The sequence below is a fragment of the Podarcis muralis genome, chromosome 12 (assembly GCF_964188315.1).
Source record: "Podarcis muralis chromosome 12, rPodMur119.hap1.1, whole genome shotgun sequence".
In the NCBI taxonomy this organism is placed as follows: Eukaryota; Metazoa; Chordata; class Lepidosauria; order Squamata; family Lacertidae; genus Podarcis; species Podarcis muralis.
The window spans coordinates 62,056,535-62,074,933 of NC_135666.1; the positions used below are offsets into that span (position 1 = coordinate 62,056,535).

The 18,399-nt window shown below is 45.2% G+C and overlaps 1 protein-coding gene across 2 annotated transcripts in view; it reads left to right on the forward strand.

Annotated features, from left to right (window-relative positions):
* CNTNAP2 (contactin associated protein 2) overlaps positions 1-18,399 on the forward strand; it is a 950,652-nt gene that overhangs the window by 820,805 nt on the left and 111,448 nt on the right. For both annotated transcript variants that reach the window (XM_028751461.2, XM_077916554.1), the window contains exon 15: positions 18,113-18,240. In XM_028751461.2, coding sequence (XP_028607294.2) covers positions 18,113-18,240 — 128 coding nt within the window. The remainder of the gene's footprint in view (positions 1-18,112; positions 18,241-18,399) is intronic.

Below are 18,399 nucleotides of genomic sequence, written 5' to 3' on the forward strand. Positions count from 1 at the left end.
TGCAAGTGGGGAGCTGCCTGTAGGTCAAAACCAACACTTTGAACTGGGCCCGGAAACTAATTGGTAGCCAGTGAAGTCAGACCAGGATCAGTGTAAGATGCTCAGACCCTTTTGCCCTGGTGAACAAACTGGCCACCAAATTCTACACCAACTGAAGTTTCAGAACCATCTTCAGAGACAGCCATACATATAACACATTGTAGTAACCAAACCTAGAGGTTACCAGAACATAGAAAACAGAAGTTAGGCTCTCCCTGTCCAGATAAGGTTGCAACTGGGCCAAAGCTGATGGAAGACACTCCAGGCCACTGAGGCCACCTGAGCCTCGAGTGACAGCAAAGGATCCAGGAGGACCCCCAAGCTGCGGACCCACTCCTTCAGAGGGGGTGTGACCCTATCAGAGCAGGCAACCTCCCGGCCATCTGGACGAGGGAACCACCTGCTCACAGTGCCTCAGTCTTATTTGGATTGTCTTTTTTAAAAAATAAAATTTTTATAACTTTTTCATTAATACAATACCAAATCATACCACATCATAATACAATCAAAAAAGCCAATTAATCAGTTCGAAATACAATGTTTTTGGATGACTTCCCGTGTTCCGGTTATCAGGGCCCTTGGCCCTGTTCAGTTGCAATCAGTTGGATCTTTCCTCCACTTGTGTTCAAGACATCTCCCAGCTTGTTTCCTTGCCCTAAGCTCTGGTATACTAGGGAGTATCTTCTTCTTCTTTGGCGATCCCTCATAGCTGAGTAAGATTGTCTTCCATAAATACGGTTTTAACAATGAGTCCGTAAGTGACTGTGGAGGCCTATTCTGGATCCACACGTTCTTCCACAGTGGGGACATTGGGTTCTGGGCGGGAGTTGATCACGGTGTGGATTTGCCAAGCGTGCCTTCCTCTTAGCACGTTTCTCCCTTGCGTCCTGAATTCAAGTGTCTTCAAAGCCCAGGACACCTTTAGTAAAGACTGTTCTCCAACTGGAGCACTCGCAGGCCAGTGTTCCCCAGTTGTCAGTGTTTATACTACATTTTTTTAGATTTGCCTTGAGACGGTCTTTAAACTAGGGAGTATGCTAGGGAGCCAAATGGGCTCCACAAAGTGGGAGAGGGCACTCAGGGACAATCATTTCAATGGCCTGAGCCATTCAAATGTTCCAGAGGTCAGCCAGGGCATCAAGAGCAGCACCAGTCACATCAGCCAAAAAATCCTGCAGAACCATTTGGGAAGCCATTAGATCCATCAGCCTCCAAGGGCAGACCATCCTCACAGGTCCCCCACCTCTGCGGAGGGGAAAGGTGCTGAAAGCCTAAATCTCAACAGGAAGTGATCTGACCACGACAAGGGAGTGATATCAATGTCCCCCACTTACAGATCACCAAGGTCCAGAGTGTGGCCTGCCATGTGCTGGTGACATGTTGGGACAGCCCCATGGTCATCATGGCACCCATGAAGTTCTGAGCCACCCCAGAGCCAGTCACCTTGCCATGGATTTTGAAGTGCTCCAGAACCAGGGGTCTGGCAGTCATGAGCACTGCCTCTGAGATCAGCTCTGTCAGAACACAGACTCTAGTTCTCTCCACCAACTGGACAGAGAGCCTGGAGATAGAGAATCTCTACAGACCACAGCAACTCCCCTCCCTGCCCCCCGAGTCTGCCCTGAGGCTGCACCAAGTACCCAGGTGGGCACAGCCAGGGGAGACCAACTCCACCCTGCTCACCCACCCAGGTCTCAGTGATGCAGACCAGACCAGCCTCCTCAGCCATGATCTGATCTGATCAGGGAGGTCTTACTCCTAGCCAATTTGGCATTCAGCAACAGCATGCTTAATCATACTTATCATGCAAAATGTTTATTAAAAATCCCAGGCTCCTTCTACTTAATTTCAGAAGAGTAAATGAAGAGTTTGATTCATTTATCTTTTGTTTGACCCAGCTGCAAACGCTTGTGTTATGACAATGCAGTTTATTACAGCAATGTCTGAGCTAGTTCTTTAGTTTCTAGATCAGACTTGATGTACTATATAGTGATAATACACATGATAAACCATGGCTAATCTTGATAGAAATGAGCTCATGTGCCTTTTTTATTAACTGCAGCTTGTTGTGTTTTCTGTGGTTTATATGACTTGCTGTCGGGGGGGGGGGGGATATAATGTGACCAAGCATTCCACCTTGCAGCCAGGACAATCAACATGGTCTTTAAACCACAAGCGGAAGTCGAAGAGACAGCAGGTGTGGTTCTTCTGCAGTTCCTCCCTCTTGGTTCATCTCATTTGCCACCCCTCCCATCAGCTGCTCGGCTGCACACATTGAGACCTGTGTGTCATTGTGCGGAGTGGAAGGGTGGGTGGCCATGCTAGGAAGAGGATGGGACAACAGTTGCCTTCCCTTCTACTTCATCCAGAGTGTTATGGATCCATTTCTGGGATGTGGGTTGAATCTTTACTTTGAAGAAAGTCCCACAGGGCTCAGAGAGCTTGCTTCCTAGTAAAGCATGTTTAGAATTGCAGCAAAAATGTGATTATACATTTGGTATATATCAGAAATGTGTGTGTGTGTGCTCTATTGTAATATGTGTTGCATATAGTTTTACAGTCACACAGTGTGATTCGATTAGTCTGAGCTCTCTCTCTGTCTCTGTCTGTCTGTCTGTCTGTCTGTCTGTCTGTCTGTCTGTTTCTCAAAAAGCCCTTCCCTTTGTCATTTATGCACAGGAGTTTCCCCCCTCTTTTCTACTCTCAATACAACTTCAAAGCTATAATTTGATATTAAGGTGCTGCAACCTTCATAAACCATGAAATCATATCTGAAGGTCTGAAATGAAATACAGTGTTTAACTAGGGATTATCCTTCCATATCCATTCAGCCAGAAACCATAACTTATTCTATATTTATTGCATATTTGTGAGGTTTCTTGAATGCATTGCATTTGAAGTCTGCTCTGCTGTCACTCAGGTTTTTTGGACAAGCTAGATGATTTCTAACATCTCAAATGGTTTTCTTGCAGGGAAGTGTGTGGAAAGAGAAGGGAGAGAGATAAATAAGGAGTAAAAAAATCACCAGGTTGGCTTGTTATTTAAATGGAAATTGCACATTTACCCCAACAATTAGATGTTTCCATAAAATTCCTTCTTTCTTTTCTTTGTTTTATCCAAAGGCTGAATAGCAAATAAATGAGGGTTTTTTATACCTTAACAGGTATTTTAAAACTTCAAAACTATTTACAAGTACAAGCAACAATTGTGGCTTTCTGGCACACCATGCTCTTCAGCTGCTTTCTCACAGCATTGCCTTTCACAACCATTCATTTCCCACTCAACACTCTTGCAGTCTAACTTGACTAGGCCTATAGCTTTATTGAACAAACACCTCCCAAAATTCTAACTTTAATTGGAAATATTCTTAACAACTCTAACAGCACAATCCTGTACATGTCCAGGTGACGTCAATAGGGATTACTTCTAAGTAGACATCTCTAGAATGGCACTGTTCGATTTCTGCAATATGGATTTAAATTAGCCTCACATTTCACACTGTTTTAAGGGTTGTGTCATGTGTATTAAGTGACCAAATGCTATTACAGTAGGAATGGCATATAAAGTCACAAATATCCTGTAGGATTCAGCTGCCTTTGAATTGATAATTCAATCTGTCACCTGTTTAGTGGCTCATTTACACCCTGTTTTTGGGATATTTAAGAAGAAATCTTCCATCATGTCAAGGCAAAACCCATCTTCTTTCATTCACCACTCTCAAACATTAAGTAAGCATGCAAGATTTCAAATCCCCAGTGAGAAAATCCTGTGGCAATTTTCCGATTTCCAAGGATATTAACGCTGCTAACATAAAACAGTTCTTAAATCATAAACCCTCATAAACAGACCATAAAGTCTTCGACAAATGAACGAGGCAGCATTTCATTTTCTAACAAGGTCATCTTGCCTCCTGGAAAAGATACTAAAACAGCAGCCTAATTGAAATGAAAATAATTCTATGAGACATATGCCAGTGTTTACAAGCAGTCCAAAAGTGAAGTATCTGTTTCTCCCTGTTACTTTATAGCAGAGTGATCTACATAATGAAGGGGGGGGGCTCCCCAGCCCCAATCTGTTAATTACCTTTCTTGTGTGCTATTGCGTTTAATGTGTTTACGAATCTTGGCACATCCAATTGCCAATAATTATTTGTCACGAATGAAGGATAAAAATGTTTTAAAGATAGTTATTTAGTTCTCCTTTTTCTTTGTCTTACTGGAACATTTCAGTTAACGCCAATCACAGAGGCCTCCTTCCGCCCCCAGCGGATGCATCAACATCATGTTTATGGCTCAATTTGTAGCCCACTCTTCAAATCACTCTTTTTAAAAGCCACTATTATAAATAGCATCTTTTGAAACCTTTACATAGCTTGGAGCCTGAAATGGTTCTTTCTTCTTGCCAATTACAAAATAATGAGGACCTTCAGCCTGTCTGGACTGAGAGCCCTGTCTCAGGTGGGAAGCCCCGCTGCTGCCAAAAACTGGGCAGCAGCTGTGTTGAATCCCCCCTTCCCTCATTTCCTGCAGCCCTTACCCTGTGCATTGAAATCAAGTTGGGTGCTTTCTAAATGCCATTACTCGTGAGTACAGAAAGGTGACATCACAACATGGAGTCAGTTATCCCAGATGTCACTGGGGCCAGAAGAAATCCTGGGTGCACCTCCATTTCCCATGGAGTTGGGTCCAACTCAGCTGGGCCTCCTGCTGCAGAACAATTACCCAACTGCTCCGTGTGTAAAATGATGCTCTTAAAAGAACATTCTCCACAACTCCGATGGAAGGTCTCCCCTTAAGATTCAACTAAGTTGTAGCAACCATAAATATGTTTCCTTTCAAGGAACTGTATCATCAACCTACTGAAGAGAGCAATGCATATGGGCCAACATCTTGAAATTTATCATTCCAGTACACTGTAAATAAGGACCAGTTTGACACAATACCATTTCTCAGATTTTGACATCATAAGTACACAAGCAAAACATTGAAGGGGAGGAAATGTTGCTCAAGAACTTTGAAGGTGGTGCTTTGAAAGTACAATATATTTAAGGGTTAAGAAACCTAAACATCTTCTTGTGGTAGTTTGTAAAGGAATCTGTGAAGAAGATCCTGTGTATATCAAAGTCACTCTCTGGTTACAGCAACTATGGATGCTCAAAACTGCTATAGTTTAACTTCCTTTGTTCCTCTTCCCTGTTGCCTAAAGAAGGCTTGCCGATCAGAAGGTCGGCGGTTCGAATCCCCGCAACGGGGTGAGCTCCTGTTGCTTGGTCCCACCTAGCAGTTCGAAAGCATGTCAAAGTGCAAGTAGATAAATAGGTACCACTTCAGTGGGAAGGTAAATGGCATTTCCGTGCACTGCTCTGGTTTGCCAGAAGCGGCTTAGTCATGCTGGCCACATGACCCGGAAGCTGTCTGCGGACAAACCCCGGCTCCCTCGGCCTTTAGAGTGAGATGAGCACCGCAACCCCAGAGTTGTTCGTGACTGGACCTAACGGTCAGGGGTACCTTTACCTTTACTGCTGAGGAAGACGAGGGGCAGGGACTCTCCAGGCGGCTGTATTGACTGGCTAAACCTATAGCTGCTACAGCCAGTCAGGGGTAGATCAGCTTGAATGTACATGGGGGGGGGGTTGCTTCACAGATTCTTGGATGAATTCCCCACCCACCCCCACAAAGAAAAGCTGTTGCAGTTAGCACTCAGAAATATAATGGGCTGTAGGAGTTTGTTTGAAGCAAGAAGGGAATGCATGATTTCAGAGAAGGTTCATTAGCATGGCTCCGTGTGGTATAGAGATGACAGAATTAGTCACCACTAAAAGGTTACCTGTGTTGGTAAAAGTGTAGCCCTGGGTTACATACATAATGTTGGGAAGGACGTAGTCTGGGTGAATATCTAACAAGAAAACTAACAAGTATCTTTTGTGCAGCTTGAATATATTCAGGTGGCAGCGAGGTCTGAATCATTATTCACAATTGCCCTTTGAATTGGGGTCTTGAATATATCAAGGAAAGACTTACATTATTGGGATGAATTGAGAAGCCATTACAATAATAAAACAGTCAAATTCCAGCTTTTTGCAAGTTATTAGAATGAACTATTTAAATTCTTCAACTCTTGGCTGGATGACATCTGGATTGATTTGTTTTTTATTTGTCACTAAGGTCTAGAACAGGGGTAGGCAACCTAAGGCCCGGGGGCCGGATGCGGCCCAATTGCCTTCTCAATCCGGCCCACGTACGGTTCGGGAATCAGCGTGTTTTTACATGAGTAGAATGTGTCCTTTTATTTAAAATGCATCTCTGGGTTATTTGTGGGGCATAGGAATTCGTTCATATATTTTTTTTCAAAATATAGTCTGGCCCACTACATGATCTGAGGGACGGTGGACAGGCCCACAGCTGGAAAAGGTTGGCGACCCTTGATCTAGAACGTTGTGTCCTGTAACTTGTGGCCTCCATTCCTCAGGCTCCTTTCCGAAGAAAGTGAGTTCAGGCACAGGGATCTTTCCTACCTCTTCTGCTGTGAAGACAGATACTAAGAATTCATCCAGCTTCTCTGCCATCTCCTTATCCTCCTTTCACACATTGAAGGGTCTGCCTCCTTTGCCAGTTTCCTGCTTCTAACCTATTTAAAGAATTTAAAATTGTTGGTCTTAAGTCTTATGTCAATGGGCTTCCCGAGTTTTTTTGCATCTGATTGTTTGCATTTGTTTTGCCAAAGTTTGTGTCCTCTTTTAGTATCCACATTTCGGCAAGACTTTCGTTTTCTGAAGGAAGCCTCCTCGCTTCTGATCACTTCTTTGCCTCTGCTAGTTAACCATGCTGGCATCCTCTTGGCCTTCCTGATCTGTGGTGTACATTCTAGCTTAGCTTTTGTTATTATGGCTTCAAATAATCCCCAAGCAATCAAGAGTTGACTCACTTGATTTGCCATTTCAGCTTTTTTTGTGTTTTTGTTTACCAATCCCCTCCTTTTTTAGAGGTCTTCTATTTTGAAATTCACATGTCGGATTTTCTGATAGCACTGTGATCACTGTTCCCATTTGGTTCAACAACACTTGCACCTCTTAAGTTTAAGACGAACATCACCTTCCCTCTGTTCAGTTCCATCAGTCCCTGTTCTCGGACCCTGTAATTTACGGTATCTAGAAATTTTACCTCTTTGCTGTGACTGGAAGTGTGTTTGCCCTGTCTACATGAGTGTACTTGAAGGTTCTCATTACTGCAATATTTCCTACTTTGGGAGCCTCTTTATTTTCCATAATTTCGTTATGTATCTCCATCTCATCTTCAGCATTTTGGTCAAGGGGCCAATAGTACATCCCCAGTACTAAATTAACATTATTAGAAGTAGTAGTATCTAATTAACTTATTAATCACTTCCTATGAGGCATCCCGGTGCAATGTAAAACACAGTAATAATAATAATAATAATAATAATAATAATAATAATAATAATAATAAATTTTATTTATATCCCGCCCTCCCCAGCCGAAGCCGGGCTCAGGGCGGCTAACAACAATAAAACAGTACAAAAGTACAGCACAAACAACACTCTAAAATCATTCATTATAAAATTAATTCAAATCAAGCCACTGGCAACCATTGGGCCAGAGCTCCGCGAAGATTGCCGAGGGAGGGAGTCAGGCTGTGCCCTGGCCAAAGGCCTGGTGGAACAGCTCTGTCTTGCAGGCCCTGCGGAAAGATGTCAAGTCCTGCAGGGCCCTGGTCTCTTGTGACAGAGCGTTCCACCAGATCGGAGCCACAGCCGAAAAAGCCCTGGCTCTAGTTGAGGCCAGCCTAATTTCTCTGTGGCCTGGGACCTTCAAGATGTTTTTATTTGAAGACCGTAGGTTTCTCTGTGGGGCATACCAGGAGAGGCGGTCCCGTAGGTACGAGGGTCCTAGGCCGTATAGGGCTTTAAAGGTTAAAACCAGCACCGTAAACCTGATCCTGTACTCCACCGGGAGCCAGTGCAGCTGGTATAGCACCGGATGGATATGATCTCGCAGCGAAGACCCCGTAAGGAGTCTCGCTGCAGCATTCTGCACCCGCTGGAGTTTCTGGGTCAGTCTCAAGGGCAGCCCCACGTAGAGCGAGTTACAATAATCCAGTCTGGAGGTGACCGTCGCGTGGATCACAGTGGCTAGGTCAGGGCGAGAGAGGTAAGGAGCCAACTGCTTATCTTGGCGGAGATGGAAAATGCCGCCTTTGTTATAGCTGCAATCTGCGCCTCCATGGAAAGGGAGGTGTCGAAGATTACACCCAAACTCTTAACGGACGGTGCTGGCACTAATTGCGCCCCCGCAAGAGATGGGAGTTGCCCCCCCAATCCCATATCGTCCCGTCCCAGCCACAGGTCCCAGCCCCTCCCACGTAACCATCCAGCCACAGCTTCCAAACATCTGGTCAGTGTGTCTGGGGCCAAGTCAGGATGGCCACCCATCAACAGATAGGGTTGGGTGTCATCGGCATACTGATGGCAACCCAGCCCAAAACTCCAGACAAGCTGGGCGAGGGGGCGCATAAAGATGTTGAAAAGCATCGGGGAGAGTATCGCACCCTGAGGTACTCCACACACCAAGGAGTGGCGCGATGACAATTCCCCTCCAAGCGCCACCCTCTGTCCCCGACCAGAGAGAAACGAGCGCAGCCATTGAAGGACTGTACCCTGGATCCCCACGTCGGCAAGGCGGTGGTCCAGGAGTTCGTGATCGACCATGTCGAAAGCTGCTGACAGATCTAGAAGAATCAGCCCCGACCCGCCTTGATCCAGCTGTCTACGAAGATCATCTGTTAGGGCAACCAGAGCCGTCTCGGTCCCATGACCAGCGCGGAAGCCGGATTGGAATGGATCCAGAGCCGATGTTTCATCTAGAAACCTACAAGCTGTTCAGCAACCGCTCTCTCAATCACCTTACCCAGGAGCGGAAGATTCAAAACCGGGCGGTAATTGGATAGATCTAAAGGATCTAATGATGTTTTCTTTAAGAGCGGGCGCACCACTGCCTCCTTCAGTTCCCCTGGGAATGTCCCCGTGCCAAGGGACAAATTGATTATATCCCCCAGGAGGGCCTGCACCTCGTCTGGACACGCTCTAATCAGCCAAGACGGGCACGGGTTGAGAGGACAGGTGGTGGGCTTTCCAGCTCGGAGGAGTCTGTCCACATCGGCTGGGGATATCCGGTCGAAGTGGTCCAATACTGGACCCGAGGACAGTCGAGGGGCCTCCAGTTCCTTTATTGTATCCAAATTGGCAGGGAGGTCATGGCGGAGCAACAAGACCTTCTCCGCAAAAAAAACTTGCAAATGCCTCACAGCTGTGTGCCAAATTGTTATTTAAATTTGGCTGTCCCTCAAGGGGACATATATAGAACTGCATATATAAAAACAGCTAAAATTTGCGCGCACACACAGTTGGAAAAAAAACCAATTACTCTAGCTTTAGCTTTGCCCTTTTCATGAACGGTCAGCATTTCAAAGAAGGCTACCTGGAAAGCGCTGCCTTTCAACCCCCTACCTGGCAAGCTCAGTTTTGTTTCAATGACCACGCAACTGCATTTCTCCATGCCACTGGTTGCAACATGCATGACAGCCACTGACTCCTCCCTGGTCCGGTCTACCAAGCTATCTAGACACTACCAGGATCCCCACATCCCCTGGAGTAGACTTGGCATGAGAGGAAAACCACTCATCTAGGCATCCTAGAAGAGGATAAATTGAAGGAATTGTGTACAACTATCAAAAGAGAGGGACGCAGGTGGAGCTGTGGTCTGAACCACTGAGCCTCTTGGGCTTGCTGATCAGAAGGTCGGCGGTTCAAATCCTCGTGACGGGGTGAGCTCCCGTTGCTTGGTCCCTGCTCCTGCCAACCTAGCAGTTCGAAAGCACTTCAAAGTGCAAGTAGATAAATAGGTACCGCTCCGGCGAGAAGGTAAACAGCGTTTCCGTGCGCTGCTCTGGTTCGCCAGAAGCTGCTTAGTCATGCTGGCCACATGACCCAGAAAAACTGTCTGCGGACAAACGCTGCCTCCCTTGGCCAGTAAAGCAAGATGAGCGCAGCAACCCCAGAGTCATTCGCAACTGGACTTAACTATCAGGGGTCCTTTACTTTTTATTTTTACTTTTTACTTACTGTTGTTAGCCGCTCTGAGCCCGGCTTCGGCTGGGGAAGGCGTGGTATACATAAAATATTATTATTATTATTATTATTATTATTATTATTATTATTATTATTATATTACATTATATTGTAATATTATATTATATTATATTATATTATAATTATTATTAAAAGAGAAGGCAAATGAGAAAACATGTCTTGTGTTGTCAGTATGATTACTTGAAATAGTTAGCTATAGCAATATTTTTTTTTTTAATAAATTTTTATTAGTTTTCCATAAATAAAGAATAAACAAAACAAAAACATAAGCATAAACAAACAAAAACATGACTTCCCCATACCACCCCTTTTCTGCATTCTTGTTTCAAGATTTTTTAGCAACCCTCTGATCTTAACTTAAATATATTTCATGTATTTAACTTCAGTTAATTATTAATACAACTGTAGTTCTTTATCTCTTATAACTCTGAGCCCCTAATTTTCCAAATTACAACAGTTTTTAAGATAAACTTTAAATTTGTTCCAGTCTTCATCCACCGCCTCTTTCCCCCGGTCTCGAATTCTGCCAGTCATCTCTGCTAATCCCATATAGTCGATCACCTTCGTCTGCCATTCTTCCAACGTGGGTAAATCTTGCGTCTTCCAATACTTTGCTAGAAGAATTCTTGCTGCTGTAGTGGCGTACATAAAAAATGTCCTATCCTTCTTTGGCACCATTTGGCCCACCATACCCAAGAGAAAGGCCTCTGGTTTTTTAACAAACGTTCTCTTCAGAACTTTTTTTATTTCATTGTAGATCATTTCCCAGAAAGCCTTAATCTTCGGGCAGGTCCACCAAAGGTGATAGAAGGTTCCCTCCGTTTCACTACACTTCCAGCACTTGTTGTTGGGCAAATGATAGATCTTTGCTAACTTAGCAGGAGTCATGTACCACCTGTAGATCATTTTCATAATGTTTTCTTTTAAGGCATTACATGCCGTAAATTTAACACCAGTGGTCCATAACTGCTCCCAGTCAGCAAGTTCAATGTCATGCCCAATGTCCTGTGCCCATTTAATCATATTAGATTTCACCATTTCATCTTGAGTATTAGTTAGCTATAGCAATAAAACAAAATAATTAGAGGCAGTGCATTTATTAAAGAAAAGAAGCTGCCGGAAGTTGTTACAGCTGGGCGACTTGGGACAGCCCTGAGCAGATGCTGGTTTGACAACGGCCACATTCATCGCCCCGGAAGGTGCTAAAAGCTACGGCAAGCTGTCTCCCTGGCTGGTTTGGGGGTCACCCCTGGTTCTGGTGCAGGTCAGGTAAATGCGCCCCCACTCCCTCATTCTCTCTGATTCTGGCGGGTGGCTATGACAGCTCGAAAGGGCCCTTGCGCAAACGCACATGTGTGCAATGAGAGAGGCCTGCCTGGAAAGCTTAAAGCCCACCACCGCTACGTGGGAGAGGAATAGAGGAAAAGGAAGAAAAGGAAATACGAAACAGCCCAGCGCTGTAGATTGACCAAATGTGGCTAGGAGCTAGGTGGAGCCATCAATCTTATAAAAAGTGTAGACTTGCACATGCTGTCCAGCTTCCGTTTTTGCTTGAAATGTTCATTTTGGGCATCCCAGAAGTATGTAAAGGCAAGACGCAGGTGGGAGAGTGCTGGCCTGCAATGGCACCCACCTGAGAGGTGATGGAACTTGGTTCCCGAAAGCTCCGGCAGAAAAAAAAGCACTGATTAGAGCAGGTCACCATCTACGTGGGGCCATGGAGCCGAGCCCCCCCCCCCCCCCCATTTTCACTGCGGGGTCTGGGCCCTCTCCGTATTCTGTAGCTGGGTGGGTGCTGTCAGGCCCTCCTGCAGCTGCAGAGGCTCCGTCGGGCCCTCCCACAACTGCGGTGGGCCCCACCAGGCCTCCTCCCACCATGTGATGTCACATACACACACCAGCGCCCCCCCCCCATGTGGGGCAGAACTCGGCATGCCTGGATTAGAGGTATGTTTTAGTTTGTCAGGGGCTTATGCATGCATTCTGCATAGAAAGCTAACAAATACTTAAAAAATACTATCTTGACACTTTATTTCTGAGAGGCCTTATAGCTCTTCGCAAATCGTATGTAGTGCAAAGAAATCTGAAAATTATTCCGAGATGTTATCTATCTCATTACAATTACAGGATTATTCATCTCCCATTTGGTTATTAACTGGAATACAGCACACTGAGAATGTAATCCCTGTTCTTTTGGGGTGATTTCCTTTGGGAGAGAAGGATGAGAGAGGCCATTTTTGCAATCAAAATTTACAAAATATTTAAATAGCGGATGCATTATTATCTAAGTACTGAATATTCCAGCAGTGATTATTTCTAAATATCCACAATGAAGTCAGCATGCTGGACTTGCTCTGTAATTAACTCGCTTTCCTTTGTGGGGCTTTAATGCTTGTAAGCAACACAGAATTCTGATGAGCTCTGTGGTGACTGAAAGCTCCCTCCATCACTTGGGTGACCAGAGGTTTCTCCACCAAAACAGCTTGGCCATTGCCGCTGGTCTCCAGGTGCCGCAAGACCTCCATCAGCAAGCAGGCTGCTTCTCAGCCTCCCCCTCCAGCTTGATATGCTTGGTGGGGAGAAGGCCAGCTAATTTATGCTCCAGAAGCAGACCGTGGGGCCCTCTTACAAGGCTATATTCAGACAGCACACTATTCCATTTCCCCAACATTCCCTTACCTGATACCTTCTGCATTTTATGTGGCCATTCGTATGACATAAAAGACACCTGGAAATCTAGCAGACTCTAGTGTAAATTTAGCACTCATTTCTGTGTTAACTGCTTCCAGAAAACATCTGTTTGCAATCCTGTTGACCCGGAAAATCATGGTATCCCAGCACACTGATATTTCCTGCCAAATTCATGGGTGAATCTTGGGGGAACGGAAGTGCACATGTGTTGGGTGGCATTGCTTTTGTGTCGCACCACCCACACTGGTGTGAATATCAATCAAAAAGCCACAGTTCCATAAGGCAACAGGGAATGTAGTATAAAAGGAACATTAGAAAGAGCAGCAGAAGTGTCAGCATTATAACCAGGGAAACTAACACAAAATCCCATACCCTACAACGTTCCTCAGATGAAAATAGGGACATTTCTCACTCCTCTCAAGCTGACCCTCCTTGACCCCCCCTTTTTTTACTGTCCCCCTTGGAGCCCTTCCTGTCCGAAGAAGGGCAAGTGCTGCCCCCCCCGCACCACTGGGACAGAACACACACGCCCTCCACCGCCCTGAGAAAACCCCTTAATCCTGGTTTTATTTTATTCTTTGGTAGGTTTACAAAAAGAAAAGCACACCTCAATAAATAAATTTTAGAAAGGGGCAAGATTAGATGTGGATGCACAAAGTATTTTGTAAAAAAAACACCTTTCCTCCCACTCAGGGTGGCCTGGCCCTCTGCCTGCCCCTCCAGGACTGGGCTTCAGTGGTGGCAGCCTCCCCTCCTCCTCCTCCTCCTCCTCCTCCTCCTCCTCCTCCTCGCCTGCTCTCCAGCAACCTCTATGAGCTGCCCAAGGGGGAGGCCTGCAGCAGAGGCCATGGAGAGGCCATGGGGTGCCCCCTTGCAGCTGCCATTGCCATGGCCGTTGCTCAGAACAGGGCCCAGCTCATCCGCCTCCTGAGCTTGGCAATGGCGGCGCTGGAGGGAGAAATAGGGACATTCTGGGGTCAAATCAGTGGCTTTTGTAATTCTGGGACTGTTCCTGGGAAATAGGGACACTTGGAGGGTATGTGATTACCTACATCTGAATGCATCGTATAAATAGTGGTTTTCTGAGAAGGATGCCACTTAAAGGCTGGCAAATGGGTCCCCCTTCCTGCCTTGTGCTTCAGGTCACAAGTTATTCCTCAGCAGCATAAATATTTCCACAACTCACAATGAGTGACCATTGTTATAAACAACAAACTAGGTCTCAGCATGATGCATGTCTACGTGAAAAATCCCTTTGCTTAAAAAATGGAAATTGACTCTTCTGTAAGTCAGTGGAGGAGCTCACATGTTAAAAAGCAACTGATGGAATGGATATAACTTAAATCCTAGATATAACAACTTAAAAAGCAGTGGGGATTTAATGAATTTACCCTGTGAAAAAGATGTGGCGTGCAGAGGGACCCTTTCAGTGCAGTGACCCCTCCTAAATTTATGCCACTACGGTAGCACAGCAGAAAAATATAGTAAGTGGATAGTAATAATTTGTGTATTTTTAAGTAGATTTATCGTGCTCGTTTGTGAGTGAGTGAGTGAGAACAGCAATTTCCCAGCAACCAAAAATAAAAACAACAGTCCACTATAGATATCCACTGTTTTCAAACAACACTTTAACTGTTTTAAAAGCACAGTAATTGAGTTTCTAATTACCCTCTTAATCACAGATGTTAGGCAGCCATTCTAATAAGATACCATCCTAAAACGTGATACTTATTTTCTTAATTGCTTTAATTGCATTTCCTTTTTAAAAGAAATGCATGTTCTCTTCATCACTTGAAAAGGACTAAGTAAACAGTGGTGACCAAGTGAATGTTTAACGTCATGAAATTCCCTGCAACCATGAAACACCAACTCCTGATGTGGAGCCTTCTTTGCTGTCTTCTCATGACACTTGGCTGCAGTTAGTTTTCCAGGTTTTCAGGGCCCAGAAATGCGTCCTTCTGGATATGTTCACAGGGTTTTGAATTTGTGCTGCATTTGAGCTGAAGAGCTTTCCCTGCCCTTTGGAAAAGAGACAGAGAGTTTGTTTTGGTGCTCTTTCTTTTTTCTTTCTCCATTAGTTTCTTAGTGGAACGGGCCCAGCAGAACCGTAGAAAGTTCCCCTCTGAACAAACCCACCCCAATATAGCACTGCTATCCAAGGCCCCTGTTGAGGCTGGAACAGGCAGAGCAGAGTCAGGATGGACCTTGGTAGGTAATGGATGGAGCCAAGGCCGAATCCGACAGGTCGCCAATAGAGCCAGCATTTCACTGGCTTTTCAACCCCCAGGGCTGGTTACCTGAAACAACGTAACTGGACCAATTTGCTGGCTAGCAAGTTGCAACCATACCTGTGCCAAAGGGTGAGGATGCCATCTCTTGAAAGACACCATTCTAGTCCTTAGGTAAGGTCCCCATGGTAGAGCTCCCAGGGGCAGAAGTGTTGCAACTGATCAGGTGACTGGCAGTGCCTGCAAAGCCCCTTTCATCCATGCCTAGCTTTACCTGCTGCTGCACATTTGACATCAGACAGGGCAGGTGGCCATGGCTTGGCTGAGACAGCCTTGCAGCCAAAAGAGGAGGTTCCCCATCTCTGCTGTGCAAGATCGCTCTCCTGAGCCCTGCCATCTGGCTGGCTGGGGCTGGGCGGGCAGTTACTGTCAGGTGAAGGGTGGGGAGGAGGAGGGCACAGAGCTGCCTGCCAGTGGGGAGCTGCCCAAGAGGAAGGACATGTTCGAGTTATGTGAGCAGAATTCCCTGATCTGGACCTTGTGCAGAGTATGAATCAACAAGCTTTCGGCACCAAGAAAGGAGTTACAAAGTTTTACTGCAAAGTGTCTTTAAACTTGTTTTGAAAATGTTGTAGATACAAATCAACACATTGCTCATAAACAACTAGCAATGTAGTTTAGTTTTCTTTACGTTCTTACTTGTTGGTATCATCTCTCTCTAGTCTCAGAGACAGATTCCGAGAAGCAAGTTGCTTCCTCATTGCGTCAGCAGCTTCTGAGAGAGACCCACATCCCAGGAATGGGGGGGGGGGGACATGGGGGGGGGAGACCCTACCCTCCAGTTGTAGCTTTAGTGGCAAAAGCACATTCTTGCACTTGCTGCATTCTCTGCAAAAAATACATTCTGCAAATGCAAACTTCCACTAAGTCTCATACGCAATGCACACAATTTTATGCACACCAGACTTAACATTTTTTACAGGATGTTTAGAGGACAGGGGAAGGATGCAGACCGGCTGCCCACTGACCTGTCCCAGCCACCAAGGAGAGAGATTCCCTGGCACTGGAAAAGGGCACCAACCAGCCACAAGGGATGTCTTTGGTCTAATCATGCTTTTAATTAGTTTCTTGAGCTTTGAGATTTAATACAGTGTTCTACTATCATTGTTGTTCATGCATTTCCATGAAACCTGTTTTGTGGTGGACTTGTGGTACTGACATTTATAAATAGTATTTATGAGATAAAGGTAGGAATTGACATTAGTTTGTATGAACAAAAACTGAGAAGCAAATGGATAACTCCTCCAAAGGAAGCAGTAATTCCTATATTAGTTTGAAGTACAGTGTAAGTTTAGCTTCAACTCTGCTTTTGCATTTGATCAATCTGCTGTCATTCTGGTTCCCTGCCCCTCTCATGGGCTCAAGATGAAGATGAAGAATTCCTGAAAATGTAGTTTTGCTGTTTGTTAAAGAAATCACAAGACAAAAAGCAGAGAAGAGGAGAATACATAGACTGCTATCTGATTACAAATATAGCTTAGCAGCTCATATAGTGGGTTAATGCAAGCCCTGTTTGGGTGTTGAAATCCTCCATGTGAAGATGGAGAGCAGGAACAAGAATGCACTGTCACTTGTCCCGCTGCCTTCCATGTGCCTGAGGGTTGCATGACTGGCTCAAAGACTTGATTCAGAACAGTTCTTCCCAACCGGTTTGGTATGCTGGTCCACCAATCCAAATTTACTTGTAAAGTGACCCATTGTTTCATTCTCACATGAATTTTGAACTGTAGACCTTCAATAGCCATTGGTTTTGTTCAGGTATCTTATAACCATGACTTGATGTAGCCAAGCAAAAATTTACTTAACACAGGGGTTAAGTAATTAATGAGGAATTTGATGAAACATTTAAGGTACTTATAAAGTTTCTCATGGGACGCAGGTGGCGCTGTGGGTAAAAGCCTCAGAGCCTAGGGCTTGCCGATCGAAAGGTCGGCAGTTCGAATCCCTGCGGCGGGGTGCGCTCCCGTCGTTCGGTCCCAGCGCCTGCCAACCTAGCAGTTCGAAAGCACCCCCGGGTGCAAGTAGATAAATAGGGACCGCTTACCAGCGGGAAGGTAAACGGCGTTTCCGTGTGCGGCTCTGGCTCACCAGAGCAGCGATGTCACGCTGGCCACGTGACCCGGAAGTGTCTCCGGACAGCGCTGGCCCCTGGCCTCTTGAGTGAGATGGGCGCACAACCCTAGAGTCTGGCAAGACTGGCCCGTATGGGCAGGGGTACCTTTACCTTTTTAAAGTTTCTCATATTTTTAATGGGAATGGAAGAACATTAACCATCTGATTGCAGGGCACTGCTTCATAGGCTATAAAGATATATTCTAATAACACAGTTACACAAGCGGATATAACAAACTTTGGCTATTTTTAATAGTTTGATTCACATTAAAGTAAATTTTGGCAAGTCTCAGAGGGATGGCAGAATTGAGCCTTTTGACATTTGGTTATAAGTGTTCCCACAGCATTATGATAGGCCAAAAGGTTGTAAGAGGCATTCATCATGCCAGTTAATGATTAAAAACCGCAATTATTTTGGGTTTCCTTCAGACCCACTTGCAGTTAGCAACCCACATGTTGCGAAACACTGATTGAGAACCCTGTATAATGAGGACCCTGCACTGTGCAGGCAGCTGACATGCCTAGAGAAGGGTCCCTGCCACAAACAGGAGCCCCCTAACATGCAGAGGGCAGAAGGGATGTGCATGGTGACATGATGGAGTTGGGGTACCCTCCCCACTCTCCCCCTGATTGCATGTGGAGCTTGTGTCTTGTAGTAACGTAGGAAAAGGCTAATAAGATCATTGCATTAGTTTCATTGTTATTTTGGAACAACTATTTTCTTAGAATGATAATTTCACCATACAGTGCTCTCTGGGACAAAAAAATCATTCTTCAATGGATAGCTTGTGATGTTCTCTTCTTTTGTGGCCACTCAGGAGAAAAGATGCTGGCCTCCTATCTTACAAAGACCACCTGCCTGTCAGTCAAGTAATGGTTGGAGATATCGACCGGCCTGGCTCAGAAGCCAAGTTGACTGTGGGGCCCCTGAGATGTCACGGAGACCGTAAGTTTTCTATTACATGCATTATCTAAAAGGTTTCCTTGCTTAGTACAATTACGCAAAGGTAAATTGCCCTACCAAGACAGTTTGGGCAAATCTCTCTCTGTTTAAACTTGCATCTCAGAACATCCATAAATATATTTTGAGAAGTAATTCGTCTAT